Below are 15,535 nucleotides of genomic sequence, written 5' to 3'. Positions count from 1 at the left end.
ATGGATGGTTGTTTTGGAAGGGAAAGTAAATCCATATCCTGAGTAAGTGTCTATTCCAGTAGAAGACTGTTGGTGAGAATGTTAACTGGTGCAGCCACTGTGGAAAACAGTACGCAGTTTTCTCAAAAGACTAAAAATAGAACTACCATATGACACTGCAATTCCACTCCTGGGTATATATCTAGAAAAGCCAAATACACAAGTTCAAAAAGATACACACACTCCAATGTTCATAGCAGCACTATTTACAGTAGTCAATATATGGAAGCAACCTAAGTGCCCATCAAAAGGCAAATGGATGAAGAAGATGTGATATATATATATATATATGTGAAAGCCACTCAGTCGTGCCTGACTCTTTGAGACCCCATGGACAGTATAGTCCATGGAATTCTCCAGGCCAGAATACTGGAGTGGGTAGCCATTCCTTTCTCCAGGGGAACTTCCCAACCCAGGGATCAAACCTAGGTCTCCCACATTGCAGGCAGATTCTTCACCGGCTTACCCACTAGGAAAGTCCATATATAGTTGTTGATGTTTAGTCTCTCAGTCATGTCCAGCTCTTTGCGACCATGGACTATAGCCCACCAGGTTCCTCTGCCCGTGGGATTTCTCAGGCAAGAATCCTGGAGTGGGTTGCCATTTCTTTCTCCAGGGGATCTTCCTGACCCAGGGATCAAACCCACATCTCCTGCATTAGCAGGTGGGTTCTTTACCCCAAACCACCATGGAAGCCTGGTATATATACATAATGGAATACTACTCAACCATAAAAACAGAATGAAATCTTGCCATTTTCAGCAACATGGATGGACTTGTGTTATGCTAGATGGAATGTCAGACAGAGAAAGACAAATACTATATGATATCATTTATATGCGGAATCTGAACGATAGAAGAAACTAGCGAACATAACAACAACAAAACCAGTCTCACAGATATAGAGAACAAATTAGTGGTCACCAGCGGGGAGGGGCGAAGGAGGTGGGACAAGATAGGGATAGGGGATTAAGAAGTACAAATTATTCTGTATAAAATAAGCTACAAGGGTATATTGTACAACACAGGGAATATAGCCAATATTTTATAATAACTATAAATGAAGCATAACTTTTAAAAATTGTGAATCACTGTATTGTACACCTATAACATATAATATTGTACAGCAACTAAACTTCAGTTTTAAAAAAAATTCTTGGGACTTCCTTGGCAATCCAGTGTGTAAGACTCCACGCTTTCATTGCCAGGGGTGTGGGTTTGATTCCTGGTTGGGGAACTAAGATTCTGCATACAGTATATCCAAAGAGATTCTCCTTGTCTTGACGGTTTGATTATGATATGTTTCACTGTGGCTCTCTTTGAATTTATCTTACATGAAGTTTATTGAGCTTCTTGGATATGTAAATTAATGTTTTTCATCAAATTTGGAAAGTTTTTAGCCATTATTTCTTCAAATAGTCTTCCTGCCCTTTTCTCTCTCTTCTTCAGGGAACTCCCAGTATGCATAGGTTGGTATGCTCACTGGTGCCCTGCAGGTCTCACAGACATTGTTCATTTTTCTTCATTCTTTTTTCTGTTGCTCAGACTAGATAATTTTGATTCTTTCTCCTGTCAGATCAAAACTGTTACTGACTCCCTCTAATAAATTTTTTCATTTTATTTATTGTAATTTTCAATTCCAAAATTTCTATATAATTTATTTCTGTAGTTCTGATCTCTTTATTGATATTCTCTATTTGGTGTGACATAGTTCTCATGCTTTCTTTTAGTTCTTTAGATATAATTTCTTTTAGCTCTATGAGCATATTTCAAATGGGTGATTTAGGACTTCCCTGGTGGTTCAGAGGTTAAGAATCCACCTGCCAGTGCAGGGAACACAGGTTTCAATTCCTGGTCCGGGAAGATTCCACAGGCCCAGGGGCAACTAAGTTCATGGAGCACAACTACTGAGCCCGTGCTCTAGAGCCTGGGTTCTGCAGTGAGGGAAGCCATTGAAATGAGGAGCTCGCATACTGCGACTAGAGAGTAGCCCCTGATCTCCACAACTAGAGAAAGCCCAGCGCAGCCATAAATAAGTGGACACAAATGTTAAAAACAGGTGATTTACAGTGTCCATCTTATAAGTCAATGTCTAGACTTCTTCAGAGACAACAACAAAGTAGGAAGAGCTTGGGTTTGCATCAATCTTAGATTGCCTACATAGATGCTAATCTGTGAGAGAAATGATCTTCTATTATGCTTAAGCCATTCTGATTTGGGTTTTTTTTTTTAATCATGTTTAGCTGAACCTTGCCCTAATTAATATACTATGAAACAGATAAGGAAACTGAGGCCCAGAGAAGTGAAGTGACCTATAATGTAAGAGTGGTATCTCCATGTGTATTTCCTCACCCCAGAAAAATGAAGACAAGCAAGGCAAAAAACAAAAAACTGTATTCTAACTCATAATTGTAAAAAAAATAAATATAGATGCATGAAAAGGGAAAATTTACAGAATACAGATCTCTTTGTTTTAAAATCACTGAGGACTGATTAACCATAAAAAAATCAGTAAATCTGTTTCCTGGGATATCTTTCTGGTCACACAGGTAGCTTCATTTCCCAATTTCCCTTGCAGTTTACTTGATCAAATGACTAAGTTCCGTTCCATGGAATGCAAGCGGAAGTGATGTGTACCACTCCAAACCCACCCCCTCACCTCATCCACCCCTCCCATGCCTGTCTTTCATGCTTCTTACCCATATGGCAACAGAATACAAAAGACTCTAAGGGTGGAGCCACTTGATAAGGAAGGCTTGGTTTCTGAATCACTCCATGGGAAGCCACCTGTTGCCCAGAAACATCCCACTAGACCCTTATGAGGGGAAGGCAATGGCACCCCACTCCAGTACTCTTGCTTGGAAAATCCCATGGACAGAGGAGCCTGGTAGACTGCAGTCTATGGGGTCGCTAAGAGTTGGACACGACTGAGCGACTTCACTTTCACTTTTTACTCTCATGCATTGGAGAAGGAAATGGCAACCCACTCCAGTATTCTTGCCTGGAGAATCCCAGGGATGGGGGAGCCTGGTGGGCTGCCGTCTATGGGGTCGCACAGAGTTGGACATGACTGAAGTGACTTAGCAGCAGACTCTTATGAATGTGGATGAGAAATAAGCTCTTGTTTTGGGATTTGTCTACAAACATATGTAATAAAGTCTCTTTTCCTGGGCTGTGCCTCAGCTCCATCTGGATTGGAAACTGGCTTGTGTTGAATAGACTTTGAGCCTGGGGCACACTTTTGTTGACATAGCTACCAGGTACGGTGACATTTTGATTCTTTCCTGGTCTCAAGTTTGGTGCCCAACACATTCCAGCTGCTTCTGGATGATGTGGCATTACCTACTTGTGCCTCCCTGCCCCCTCTTGGTTCCTGAGCTCTAGGGAAGGAGGACTGCCTAACTCCGGATACTGTGTCTTGGCTCCACCCATTCTGGACCTTCATCCTTCATCTGAAGTCTTGTCTATTTAATATTCCTACTAAATATCTATCTGCCTTTAGGGTGATTGCTTAACCTAGTTCTTTAAAAAATAATAAGTAAATGATAAACTAACTCTTGATTTTATCTATAGCTCTGAACTGACACCAAGGTCTAGCCTTTCAGAGTAAATAGAACTCTTGACTCTCTTTCCATTTTCTTCAGTTAAAAAAAAAAAGCTACATCCCTTTGGGAATCACCCACAAAATTCAGTATTCACCTGCTGTGGAAATCTCTGGCTCACAACTCATTTGTTGGGAGCCTTAAGTGACAGGCCCAGTGAGAGAACAAAACTCAAGTTCTCAGCTCTGCCTGCTTCCTTTGGGGAAGGTTTGGAAGTGGCCTGTCAGAACAGATCCCTTTCTTTCAGTGGTTAGGCATTCTTTTGAATGATTTCAGGGATGGTTTGTTCTGATTTTGAGATACATTTAAGTCTCTGTAGCAGCATTTGGAGCTCCATGATGGTGGCCATTTCTCTGCACCCTTCCCCAATCCCAGGGGAACAATCTCTATTCTTTGGGCTGGTTTGGTGTCTGCTTTTTCCCCCTAAAGGAAATCAACTCTGAATATTCATTGGAAGGACTGATGCTGAAGCTGAAGCTTCAGTACTTTGGCCACCTGATACTAAGAGTTGACTCATTGGAAAAGACCCTGATGCTGGGAAAGATTGAGAGCAAAAGAAGAGGGCGGCAGAGGGTGAGGTGGTCAGATAGCATCACTGACTCAATGTATATGAATCTGAACAAACTCCCGGAGATAGGGAGGACAGGAAAGCCTGGAGTGCTGCAGTCCACAGGGTCACAAAGAGTAGGACACGATTTAGTGACTGAACAACAACAATTTTCCCCAAACTCAAGAAGCCACCTCAACAACAGAATGCAGAAGAAAGAGTCTGAGCCCACTGAGGACTGGGCAAACACTAGCAATACCTATATTATTTTGCTTTTCGAAACGATTCTGCCTCATCCTGTTTCTAATCCCCTTCAGCTCCCTAGCCTGTCCCACCAGGGCCTGCTCTTCCCTTAGCAGGAGGAAGGAGTGACTCATACCTAACTGGCTTCCTTAATTAAGCTGAGCCCATTCATTCACTTGGACTAGCAATCTCCCTCATCAGTTCAGGTGTCTCAGGGCAGCTTTTCAGGTTGCCAATGGCTCTGCTTGGGGACAACAGGGTATTGCACACACCTTATCTTGAAACTGACAGAATCACCTAGCTCGGGTGGAATCTGAGCGCTTGCACCATCTACTGCTCCACGGGTGAAGGGCATGGGGACTTCCAGACGGGCCCGAAGGGTGTGCGTTGCGGAAGTGCGGGAGGAGCCGGACTGGGATGGGTCCGATGCGCTCTGGTCTTTGAAAAATAGTGTCTGGACTCCGCCTCCTTCTAACCTCCTTGCACCCCAGCAGTAAACCTGTGTTAATTGAACGATGCTTTTTATTTACAGCCCACCAGAGAGTCCTGTCCGCAGCACAGGATTAATGGAGGTGGGGCTGAAGGCGGACAAAGAGTAGAGTGTCCCACGCAAGACTCAGGTCTTAGCCCTCAGGGTCTCCAGTCAGCCTCAATGTCCCTATCAGAATGGCAGAGAAGAGGCCGGAGTCTCTGGAGGGCGAAGAGGGAAGCGGCAGCAGATTGACCCTAGGATCCCAAGGTTCTATCTTTTCTGTCTAGTGACCCGCGCTGGTCGAAATCTGCTTTGTGGTACTCGATGGTGCTTCAAAACTACATAGACGAGCGCAAGTGAGGGAACGGGGTAATTACGCTGATGGTTGAAGGGATAAACGCTTGCACCGGACCTGGGCGGGTCCCTGGGACTGCGAGCCCCCAATGCCGCAGCTCGCTCCCGCGGCAGAGGGCTGCCTCCATGCCCTGGGAAGCATCTGCGCCCCCCGGGCCACCAGGGACCCCGCGCAATCTCCAATCCCTGGCCCCGCGCAAACATGCGCTGCATACTGGCAAGCACCAAGTTCAAATGCCGGTCCCACCGCTGTAAACGTGTCTGACTCCGGGCAAGCTCCCGAACCTGACGTCTCAGTTTCATGTATCAGTAATAATAGCTTCTTTGTGTGGCCTCTGTGAGAATTAAACAGATACCAGGTGTGTAAAGTGCCTGATGTGGAGTGAGCATTCAAGAAAGGAAAAGTACGACCTGTTACTCTGGGCACTAGGGAAGTCACCAACATCGAGCCGCGTCTCCATGGCCCAGGGCGGGTTACCCGGATGATTCTGCCAGCAATGAGCTTTGGAATTAATGAAAGGTCCTGGCTGGGAAGCCAACACAAACCCTTGGAAAAACCCTGAAGGAAGGGAGTCGAGGGCCTGCAGCTCTTCAAGGCCCGCCCCCACGGCTGCTCTCGCCTTCCTGTCTGACCCGTCGCTCCCTTTACAGGACCTCGGGCGACGGGGCTGACTCCCCGGCTGGGGCACCCGAGGCAGCAGAGCCTGCAGACTGCAGGATCTCAGGCGGGGGCTCGCCGGGCCTGAGTGCCCCGGACCCGCAGAGCTGAGGCGCCCTCCCACCCTCCAGCCCCGAGCCCGGATGGCTGCGGAGTTGCGCATGGTTTTATCGCCCGCGGCGCGTCCCAAGCGTCCCGGTTCCTGGGCCTACCCGCGCCGCCAGCTCAAGGTCCAGAGAAAGAGGGCTGCCCAGACCCGCGGGCCCCTGCTCCCCGCAGCTCAGGCCCCAGAGCCTCGCGTCATCTCCAGCAGCGCGCGGGTCACTTGTCTGGGAAAGCCGGTCGCTCCCGGCCTGGCATCAAGCGCGCGGCTGGGTCTTCGAAGGCTTCAGCCGCCCCGGAGCAGCTTGCCAGAGTCCCAGCCGCCGCGCGCTAGTCAAACAGTGAGGACGCACGGGGTACTCCGGCTGGGCCGGGCGGCTGGTAGTTCTGGATTTAGCCCTGCCCTTTGGGGGCTAAATCCTAAAGGACTTAGCATCCTAAAGAAGGCGTCCCTTGTGCCAGCCTGTCGGGTTTGTGCGCCCTTCAAGAAAGGGAGCCTTTGGGGGCGACTAGGGCCGCCTGTCGGGGTCTTTCTTCGGGCGCATCCATCCACATGGTCTTCTTTAATCTCTCACCTAGCGCGGGAGCAACCCTGCTGTTGTGATTGAGGAGAAACGGAGGGAAAACTCACCCCTCTGAAGAGCACCCATTCGGATCCTCTCCTCTCCGATTCTACCCCACAACCCATGAGAAACCTTTTTTTGAGTTTCAGCCTCAAGGGAGGGACCCACGGAGTTTCGAGAAGAGGCTCCGGAGAAGACGCACGCGAGGCCTTGACCCTGACACAAGGACTCCAGATCTTTCTGGGCTCCACTGAGCCCCCCCCCCACCCCCGGCAGCAGCAACCCAGCCCCCCTCTTTTCCTCCTCACTCAGGCTGCCTGCGTCCAGCCGCGGGTCCAGGAATCAGGACCAATTCGGGCAGGGTTGGGTTCCCGCGGCGCGAGAGGAGAGGCTGGTTCTCCTCCAGCCCCAGGCGCCTCTATTTACAAGCCGCATTCTGGGCTCCTCCGAGCGTCCTGGGCAGCTCAGTGGCTCCCCCACGCACCTATGTACTCAAAAGAGCTGCAGTCTCAAGGCCCACCGGCGCTTTTTTTCCACCCTATTGAGCTCACGCACTCTTATGAGCCTTCTCACGTCTGGCAGTACATCCTCACGCACTGGGTCGCTTTCCTTTCCAGCCTCCCTAGTCAGCTCCGAATGCCAAGGGTACTTAAGACGCAGCCAAGGGTACTTAAGACGCAGCGTTGGAATGGGCGGTGTGGAAAAAAAGGAAGGGGCCCAGTCATGAGCCCAAGCCCTCCGTCCTCCACCCACCCCTCAATATGAGGACTTCACATATCGCCTGTCCAAAGCTGGCTTCCCCTTACCGCCCCCCCCACCCCACCCCTCCACCGCCCCCAGCACCCTTCTGGGCAAGAGGTGTGAGCTGTTGGAATCCAGGAGGCCAAATTCCCTGTGTCCTGACTCAGCACCCCAGCTCGACTGGTCCCGGTTTTTGTCAGGTACTGAAATGGTGTGTCCTACAGGGACTGGGTTAAACTGAAGACTGAGTGGACTTGTAGCCTCCCCAGATCTCCCTGGCTCTGTTTAACCTTTTCTTGTGTGGCGCACCATCACCACCTGCTCCTTAGGTAGACGAGTCACTCCCTCAAGACGCCCTTCAGGATGGGACATCAGGTCCAGGCCTGACCTGAGGCCTGGAGAGGGCTGCCCAGTGCCCGGCATGGAAGGAGACTGTGGAGGCAGCATATCCAGCCCTCGGCATTTAAGTCCCCCAAGCAGAGGCCAGCTGCTCTCAAGGCCTAAATTCTACCTTCTTCATTAGAGTTTTACCTTCAAGGGTGCATGGGTATGGAACCTGGCTGGGAATAAATGAACAGCAAGCGCGGTTGGGGAAGCAGAAAGGGAGACTCATGCTTCTAGTTGCTGCCTCCCTTCAAGTGGCCTGAGCAAAACTCTCAGTTTCAGCGACTACTGGCAGAGGGGAGGGGTGACAAGTCATTGAGAACCCCATTTGGTGAAGGCCTGGACAGGGAATGGTTGTATTCACCTGGCAACGTCTGTGCAAAAGTTATGTACAGTTGGTGCGGTAGATCTAGTGCGGTGTGGAGTGGAGGACTGGCTTGTATAGATTTATACAGTGGGCAAGTAGCTGCTTAGGTTTATTCTCAGAACTTCTGCATAGTTTCCCTTTTTAAATAAATATTTTTGGGCTTAACTTTCCAAGGCGGAGGGAAAGAGGGAAGTTGCAACAAGTAGCGCCACTAAGCCTGAATAAAGCTCCAGGACAGGCACCCCGCCCCCTACTGGCCAAATCAGAGCTCCCAGCTAACTCCATGGATCCCATCCGGGTCTGGGGAGAGAGGGTGCTGCAGCCGGGAGCCCTGACCACCTGCAGAGATGATGGGTTAGCATCATCTCTTTCTTTGGGCCACAGCTCCTGCAGCCTAGGCTCTCCCGGCCAGCTGTGTTCAAGGCTGTGTTCTGGCCCCAGCAGGTCAATGTGTTGGGATTGGCTGCTGGCAAGGGTACTGGCTACAGGGGTGGATAGGCAGGTTTCTGAGGAGAAGCAGAGGTTTGTGTTCGCGTGCATGAATACATCGTGAGAGAAGTGCTCGTTTGTGTAGGTACCTCACTACTTACATCTGTGCAGGAGAGTGTTTCACCTGAGGACATGTGTTAGGGTGTCTATGTGTGTTTGTTTCTGTTCGTGTGCATGTGAACTATATGTGTGATGGAGTTTTGTGTGATGGATTTCCTTGTGTAGCCACCAAGTGTGAGCGGGTGAGTGTTTTTGTGCTAGCCACAGTGCATAGCACAGTGAATTGAATTGTAAATATGTATGTGTCCTTGTGAAAGCTGGTGTAGAGTGTGTTTGTCTGTGATTTTGAGTGTGGAAAATGGGGGGCAATAGGGGTGATTCAGGCTCCAGGGACTACTGTCTTTCCTCCCTTCCAGAAATAATCACCGACCTGCTGGCTGACCCAAGACAGCTTCTCGATCCCTCGAGCCTCTCTGGATCTTCAGCTCTACACCCTGCCAGGCAGTGAGGGTGGGGCCACTCCCACCGAGGAAAATCTGAGTTGTTGGGCGGAGAGCACAGCCTCCAGGAGAGGCCACAGGAGCTGCCAGGGCTGGACTTCCTCTTGGGGTTCAGGGATCTTTGGATGCTTGATGTTGTCTCACCCTGCTGGGTAAAACCTGACCCCCACGCCTGCACAGAACGAAGTTTGGGGCAAAGTCTCCTGCTCCAAATTAGATGCCCAGCTGCTGGAATTGTAAGGGTCTCTACTGGGAAATATCCTTGGTAGTTAAAGTCGGAGCAAAAGGGTTCTCCTCTAGTGGTAATTTCACCAAAGAGTCAAGTGCCAGAGAAGTAACTCCCCGAGCTCCAGGATCACGGGTTGCAAGAACGCTTCATTCTCTCCATCCCTTCTCATCCAGGGCCACCAGATCTAATTAAAAGTGTCCTGGTCACAGAGGTGTCCTGGCAAGTGTTCCAACAGCTCCCCAAGACCTGACACGAAAAAGCCACAACTTCCCTGGCGAGGAGTCCCGCCTGCTTCAGATCTGCCAGGACCGGCTTAGACGTGTCGCTGAATGGGGCTCGGGGAAGCTGGATCCCTGAGAGGGGAGGGGGCAGTGCTGGTTAATTTATGGATGCAGAGGCACCACACATGGCAGGGGCTCCTCGATCTGACCAGCCAAGTCCTGGCGTCTGCTTGTTCCCTTTCAGAACACGGGTTCCAAGAGCCGGGCTTGTCCAGTCTCCAGGACTCCCCTCCTCCCCAGGCCCCTTCGACTCCACCCCAAACCAACAGATTTCGAAGTATGGAGACCTTTGCTCCACGGCCACACGCCTGATCCCGGCTTCACGGCTGGATCAGCGGCTGCCCATCTGCCCAGTGACTTCTACCTGGTTCTGGGCATTGCGGTCACTACTAAGGAGTCCGCCCTTTAGGAAAACTCCACGGCCCAACTTGTTCCCCAGTCTTGGTATCTTCAAACACATGTACCCACATTCCACACACAGCCCCTCATTTCCTACCCCCATTCCCAGGTGAAGAAAGAGTCGGCTGAGGACACTGCTGGGCTGGTGGGGGCAGAGGAGTCCCCAAGAACAGCTGCCTCCTCCTCACTCCTGCGGGGAGCTTCAGGGACAAGAAAAGGGACAGAGAGATTTGGGGCAGGAGGTTTCAGAGTATTCAGTCCCTTCACTTGGCTATTGATATAGGTTGTGTATGTGGGAAGGCATCTCCCAGTTTCCATGACTTACGGGGCATGGCTGCCCAGAACGGTCCACCCGGGGTGTTGAGTCCCTGTAGGGAAATCAGACACAGCTGCACGTCCGGCTGGCAGGCCTTGTGGTATATATCCATATTTATATTTATGATTTCTAATTTTATTATAAAATAAAAGCAGAAATATTTCCCGAAGAACATTCACATGAGGGCATAACAGGGAGATGGCAAGTCCGCAGCTCCGGAGGCACGCTCCGCTTGGAGCCGGGTGGCCACTGTCCGGGGAGGAATAAGAGAGCATGGCGGGGCCTCACCAAGACAGAGGGGCTGGAGGCAAGGGGGCGTGCAGGGGCTTCTGCTCCGTGGCCCGTTCTCCTTCACTTAAGTTACTGGGCACAAAGCTGACACCTCGGGGAAGGGCCTCTGGAGAAAGCCCGGTTCAAAGGCCCTGTTTTTTCTTTGCTCTTTCCCCTCCCACTCCAACCCTGGGAAAGTGAGGAATAGGTGGAGGGCACATAGATGGCCAGGCATAAGGAGAAACACTGAGGGGTACAGCTAGCCAGGCGCAAGAGGCTGGAGGAGAGGAGACAGAAAAACAGAGTAACAGAAATCTAGTGAGAGGCACAGAGGGAAACAGTGCAAAAGGGGAAAGAAGAAGAAAGGGAAAGGAGAAAAGAGAAGGAAGGGGAAGGAAGAGGAAGAACCAATGAGCAAGGAAGGCAAAGGAAGAGAGAGAAGAGAGGGGAGGAGAAGGCAGTTAGAAAGAGTAGGAGAATGGTGTATAATTTATTCCCTTCCCTGGTTCAAGACCCGGTCCCAGCCTCCAAAGGACCTTCAAAGCAACTTGTTGGAAAAACAAAAACAAAAAAATCCCGAACAAAGACTAAACCAGAGAGCTATCCGTCCTACCCGGGCCGGCAGTTCTTGCCCTTTCAGCGCGCAGGCCTTTCAGTACCTGGTGGGGCCGCCGGCGCGGGCCGCCCTTCGGACACGGTCCCTCTTGGGTCCCCAGCGCCCAGGCCAGAAGGCAAGCGCGTCGAGGCAGGAGGGGCTCTAGGACCCCAGGTCCACGAGGTTGGCCGACATGGGGTTGAGGATGGAGTCCTGCAGGCCGTGGTGGTGTTGCAGAGGGTCCGCGCCGCCTCCGCCCGGCACGGGCACGGGCACGGCGCTGGGGCCCGGAGGGTGGCCCAGGCTATGCAGGGACGGCAGCCCCGGGGGCGGCGGCGGGCTGAGCAGCAGCGCGGGGCTGGACGACGAGTGGTCTGGCGTCCCCGACGGCGTCTTCTCGTCCTCCGAGCTGCCTAGCACCGACTTGCCGTTGCCGTTCAGCGACGCCGCCAGCGGGTTGTGGCTGTTAGAGTTGGAGTTCTCGCTGTTTTCCCTGCAAGAGCAGGAGCAAAGCAGCGAGGTCAGCGGGGAAACCGAGGCCGCTCGGCGCAGTGTCGCCGGGAGCCAGAGCCGCCGCGCGCAGCCTGCGGGTGTTTTCGGCTTCTACCATTTTCTCCTCCAGGTCTGGGCTGCGGTTCTCTTAGTCTCTCCAGACCCGATTTCTTTCTCTATACTTTCTCCCTGTATCATTTCTGTCTCCCCACCTCTCCAGCTCTTAATCTCAGGAATACCTTTCTGCTCTCCGTGTGTCTGCCCTCCCTGCTTGCCCCCACTGAGTGGTTAACCTTTCTTTTCCAGAGCAGAGGGACAGGGAAGGAGAGAAGGTGCCTGGATTTTCAGATCACTCCTGGCTGAACACAAAGCCAGGATCTGTCGTGGAGAACTGGTACCAGGAGAGTCAGGAACCCTAGATTTTAAGCTGAGGGTCCACTTGAGGCCTCGAGCTTGAGAAATCTCACAGGTCCTCATCTCCCTTTGCTTTCCTCTGCTTGAGGGAAGTCTGTCGGAGGGACAGGTTTCCAGAGCGAAGGGTCTTTTCCCTCTAGTTCCAAATTGTCGGGGCTGCGTTAGAGTTTTCCCTGTGGGGCCTACGGAAGGAGGCCCGAAGGGTGCAAAGGTGCCCTTTCCCAGGTGGCACAGTGGAAGCTTCAGCTGGGGCCTGAGGCTGGGGGTGTGGAGGGTGGCTTCTGAGAGAAGGGAGAGGGAAGATGGTTGTTAATCCTGGCCTAGATTCTCCCACCATACCAGAACCTGAGACTCTTCCGCCTTCACCTGGGGGCTGGTCTGTGCACTTAGTTCTTCAGGATTCTGGATACACGCCAGTCTGAATGGGGGGGGACCTCCACAGGGAGAACCCCTCTCCGGCAGGGTCTTTCACCAACAGCCCCTCACCCAGATTTGGAAATCTGAATTCTTAGGTAGATTCTCTCTGTACTGGCTTTCCAGGGCCTTTTCTTTCTGTTTTCCTGGAAGAGGACTTTCCACAGGGCTGGCAGCTGAATCTTTACAACTGTGGATACCCCAACCTCATGGTCTTAGATACCAGGGTCAGCTGGAAGCCTCCTCCCCGCCTCAGATTATACTGTTCAGCACCCCCAGTCTGACCCCCGCCCTTCACTCTGGGCTGCACACACCCAGTACTACAGACCCCAGGTGTCTTGTTTTGCTGTTACACTCAGGTTGGAGTCTGTTCCCACAGTTTCTCTCCCATCTTCTCCTCCAGAACTGGGGTTCTGAGAGGCCAAAGCCACAGGGGCCTCACTGTCAACTGCAAGGCTAGTTTAGGAAGTCTGGGTTTCCCTGAGGACGAGTGACTCCCAGCCCTTCTGTTGCTCTCAGCTCACCCTAGACCTACCTACTTACCCGCCAGAGAGGGTAGAGTCTAAGGAGAGAGGAGCTAAAGGCTTGGCAATCCAGGGAAAGGCTGCTCGGTCCAACAAGGCAGAAAAGGGGACATGTGTTTTTCTTCTCTCCAGGAGCTGACACTTCCTCCCCAAGCCTTTTGCCTCTTGGTCCTTTCAATGCGGGACAAAAGGCTTTCCCTATCAACCCCGTTATCCAGACAAGGAACATTCTTCTAGGCCCCTCTACATCCAGGCTGTATCAGGAAAGTTCCAATCCCAGTCCTGACCTCTAATCACACGGCCTGGTGCTGCTCAGTGAGGCAGACGGAAAGTTCCAGGAAGAGCTGGTGAATTCTCGCATGCAGTCTTAAAACCCGCAACCCCGATAGTCCTCGCCAAACCTCTCAGCTCTCCGACCTTCGAACTATCAGGCTCTGCCTGCGGTATTCGCCCCCCTTGCCTGGAATCCAGGCCTACCGTCTTGCCTTGACCCCGAGGCTCGCTGCTTCTCCACGTTTGCGCACAAGCGACCAAGGAGTTAGTTGACGATTGCCCGATTGCTTTGCCCGCTTTAGACAAATTTCTGATCTGTTCTCCCGAAAGAGCTGCCTGTGTTAGATCAGGCCGCAACAGGGCCCTGGCTGGGGCCAGGGGCCCAGTTCAGACCTCTCCAGGGGCTGAGTCGAGGTCCCGGGACCCCCTCTCCCTCGAGCCCTGGGGAAGCTGGTGTGGAAGCTCTACTTACTCGTACCTTTCCTTGGCCTCGGCTGCCCGGTCGCGCTGCCTCCGGTTCTTGAACCAGTTGCTGACCTGCGTGGTGGTGAGCCCCGTGGCCTCTGCCAGCTCGCGCTTCTCGCGGGGTGAGGGGTAAGGGTTGTGAGCGTACCACTCGCGCAGCACGCTGCGACTCTTCTCCTTGAAGCAGTAGCTGGTCTCCTCGCCGTCCCAGATGGAGCGCGGCAGTGGAAACTTGCGGCGCACGCGGTACTTGCCCACCGCGCCCAGGGGCCGGCCGCGGAGCTTCTCCGCCTCGATGTAGTGTGCCTTGAGCCACAGTTGCTGCAGCTTGGCGTGGTTGTGCGGCGAGAACTGGTGGCTCTCCAGGATCTTGTAGAGCTCGCGGAAGTTGCCGCGGTGGAAGGCCACCACCGCCTTGGCCTTGAGCACGCTTTCATTCTTGTGGAGGTGCTCGCAAGCGGGCAGCGACCACAGGAAGCGGCCCAGCCGCTCGATGTTGCCGCCCTGCTGCAGCACCTCGCACACGCACGCCACTTGCTCCTGCGTGAAGCCGAAGGTGGGTAGCATGGACATGGTGCCGGCTGCTCCCGCGCCCGCCCGCGCGCCCTCAGCGCGCCGCTCGGTCCGGCATGGGCGCCTCCCCGCCGGACCTTCCTGAGCCAAGAGGCGGACTGGGGGCCCCTGGCCTGGCGCTGGCTCCCGGCGAACTCGGAGTCACTGTAGTACGTCCCCGCGCGGGCCGTGGATCCCGCGCCGCCCCACGCCCCCGCCGGCCGCGTGTCTAGCCAGCGCCCTCGTCCAAGCCCGGGGGCCGCCCGCGGCGCCGCTCCGCATGCTCCGCGCCCTCCCGCCCTCCCGCCCTCCTCTCTCTCGTTCGCTTCTCGCTCTCTCCCTCCCGTCTAGCTTGCTCGCTGCTTTTTTAATAATATTATTCTAAGCGGGCATGAGGCGCTGCGGCCCGAGCCCTGATTGGTCTGGTTATCTGACCCGGGGCCTGCCCGCGCCAGACAATAGTCGGAGTCAAATTATTCGCCATGGAGACGCTGTCAGTCACTGGTAACCCGAGCCCCGGCGGGCCAGGCGGCTCCCCCCGGCCGGCTCCGCTGACAGATCGCCGGGCTCCGCGCAGAGCGGAGGGCGGCCCGAGACAGGAGCCGGAGGCTCTCCAAAAGCCGGGGAGGAGGTGAGGGCCGGGCTGGGGCTGGCGGCGGCGGTGATTGACGGGGCGGACGCCCAAAGAGCAAGGAAGGTGCTGGATCGGGGTGGGGTGGGGGGGGGGCGGAGAGGAGACGCGCGGAGAAGAAAAGGGGAGGACCGTGGTGGGGAGGGAAGAGGGGAGAAGAGAAGGCGGAGGACTGTTTAAGGGGGTGCCGGGAAGAAGGAGAGGGAGAGGGGCGGAGGGAGCCACGATGGGGAAGAAACTTAGGGCAGCTTTTTGCAAGGCCTCTCCGGATGCCTCCTGGGTCATCACGCCGTTTCTGGGGCAGCTGTTTGCCGGGTGGATTGTGCCCAGGAGCCGACCAGTGGGGTGGAAGAGTTTGGATGCTCTCGGGCGCCCCTCAAATATTTGACTTTTCCTGCTGACAGTGCTCCACCCCCATCCTAGGAGCTCGGGACCCGACCGGTCTGCTAGGGAAAGGGGGAGGGAGTAAGAGAGAGAAGGGAAAATTTGGCAGTGGCCACAGGCAGACGCCTGACAATCTACTTCTTGGAGGATCCCGCCTTTCCTTCGTCTCGTAACCGGGCCGGCTGCCCCGCGGCCGGTACCGCCCGGCTGAGCACTCTCTGCTTCTCCCTGGGCG

General features: G+C 53.5%; 1 protein-coding gene across 2 annotated transcripts; it reads right to left on the bottom strand.

Moving 5' to 3' along the window:
- Positions 1-10,372: 10,372 nt before the first annotated feature.
- Positions 10,373-14,899, bottom strand: SIX2 (SIX homeobox 2). 2 transcript variants are annotated; one of them, XM_069583419.1, is made up of 2 exons: positions 13,747-14,899; positions 10,373-11,644 (listed from the first exon to the last, which is right to left on the bottom strand). In XM_069583419.1, exons 1-2 carry the CDS (start codon positions 14,304-14,306, stop codon positions 11,314-11,316), a joined length of 891 nt encoding a protein of 296 aa, XP_069439520.1. In that variant the 5' UTR covers positions 14,307-14,899; the 3' UTR covers positions 10,373-11,313. The 2 variants fall into 2 exon arrangements, with proteins under 2 accessions (XP_069439520.1, XP_069439519.1); XM_069583418.1 differs by having other exon boundaries at positions 13,741-14,628.
- Between the last annotated feature and the right edge of the window lie 636 nt (positions 14,900-15,535).

This window comes from Ovis canadensis, chromosome 3, assembly GCF_042477335.2.
Source record: "Ovis canadensis isolate MfBH-ARS-UI-01 breed Bighorn chromosome 3, ARS-UI_OviCan_v2, whole genome shotgun sequence".
In the NCBI taxonomy this organism is placed as follows: domain Eukaryota; kingdom Metazoa; phylum Chordata; class Mammalia; order Artiodactyla; family Bovidae; genus Ovis; species Ovis canadensis.
The sequence above is the reverse complement of the archived record's forward strand: the minus strand, read 5'-3'. Positions and strand labels throughout refer to the sequence as shown.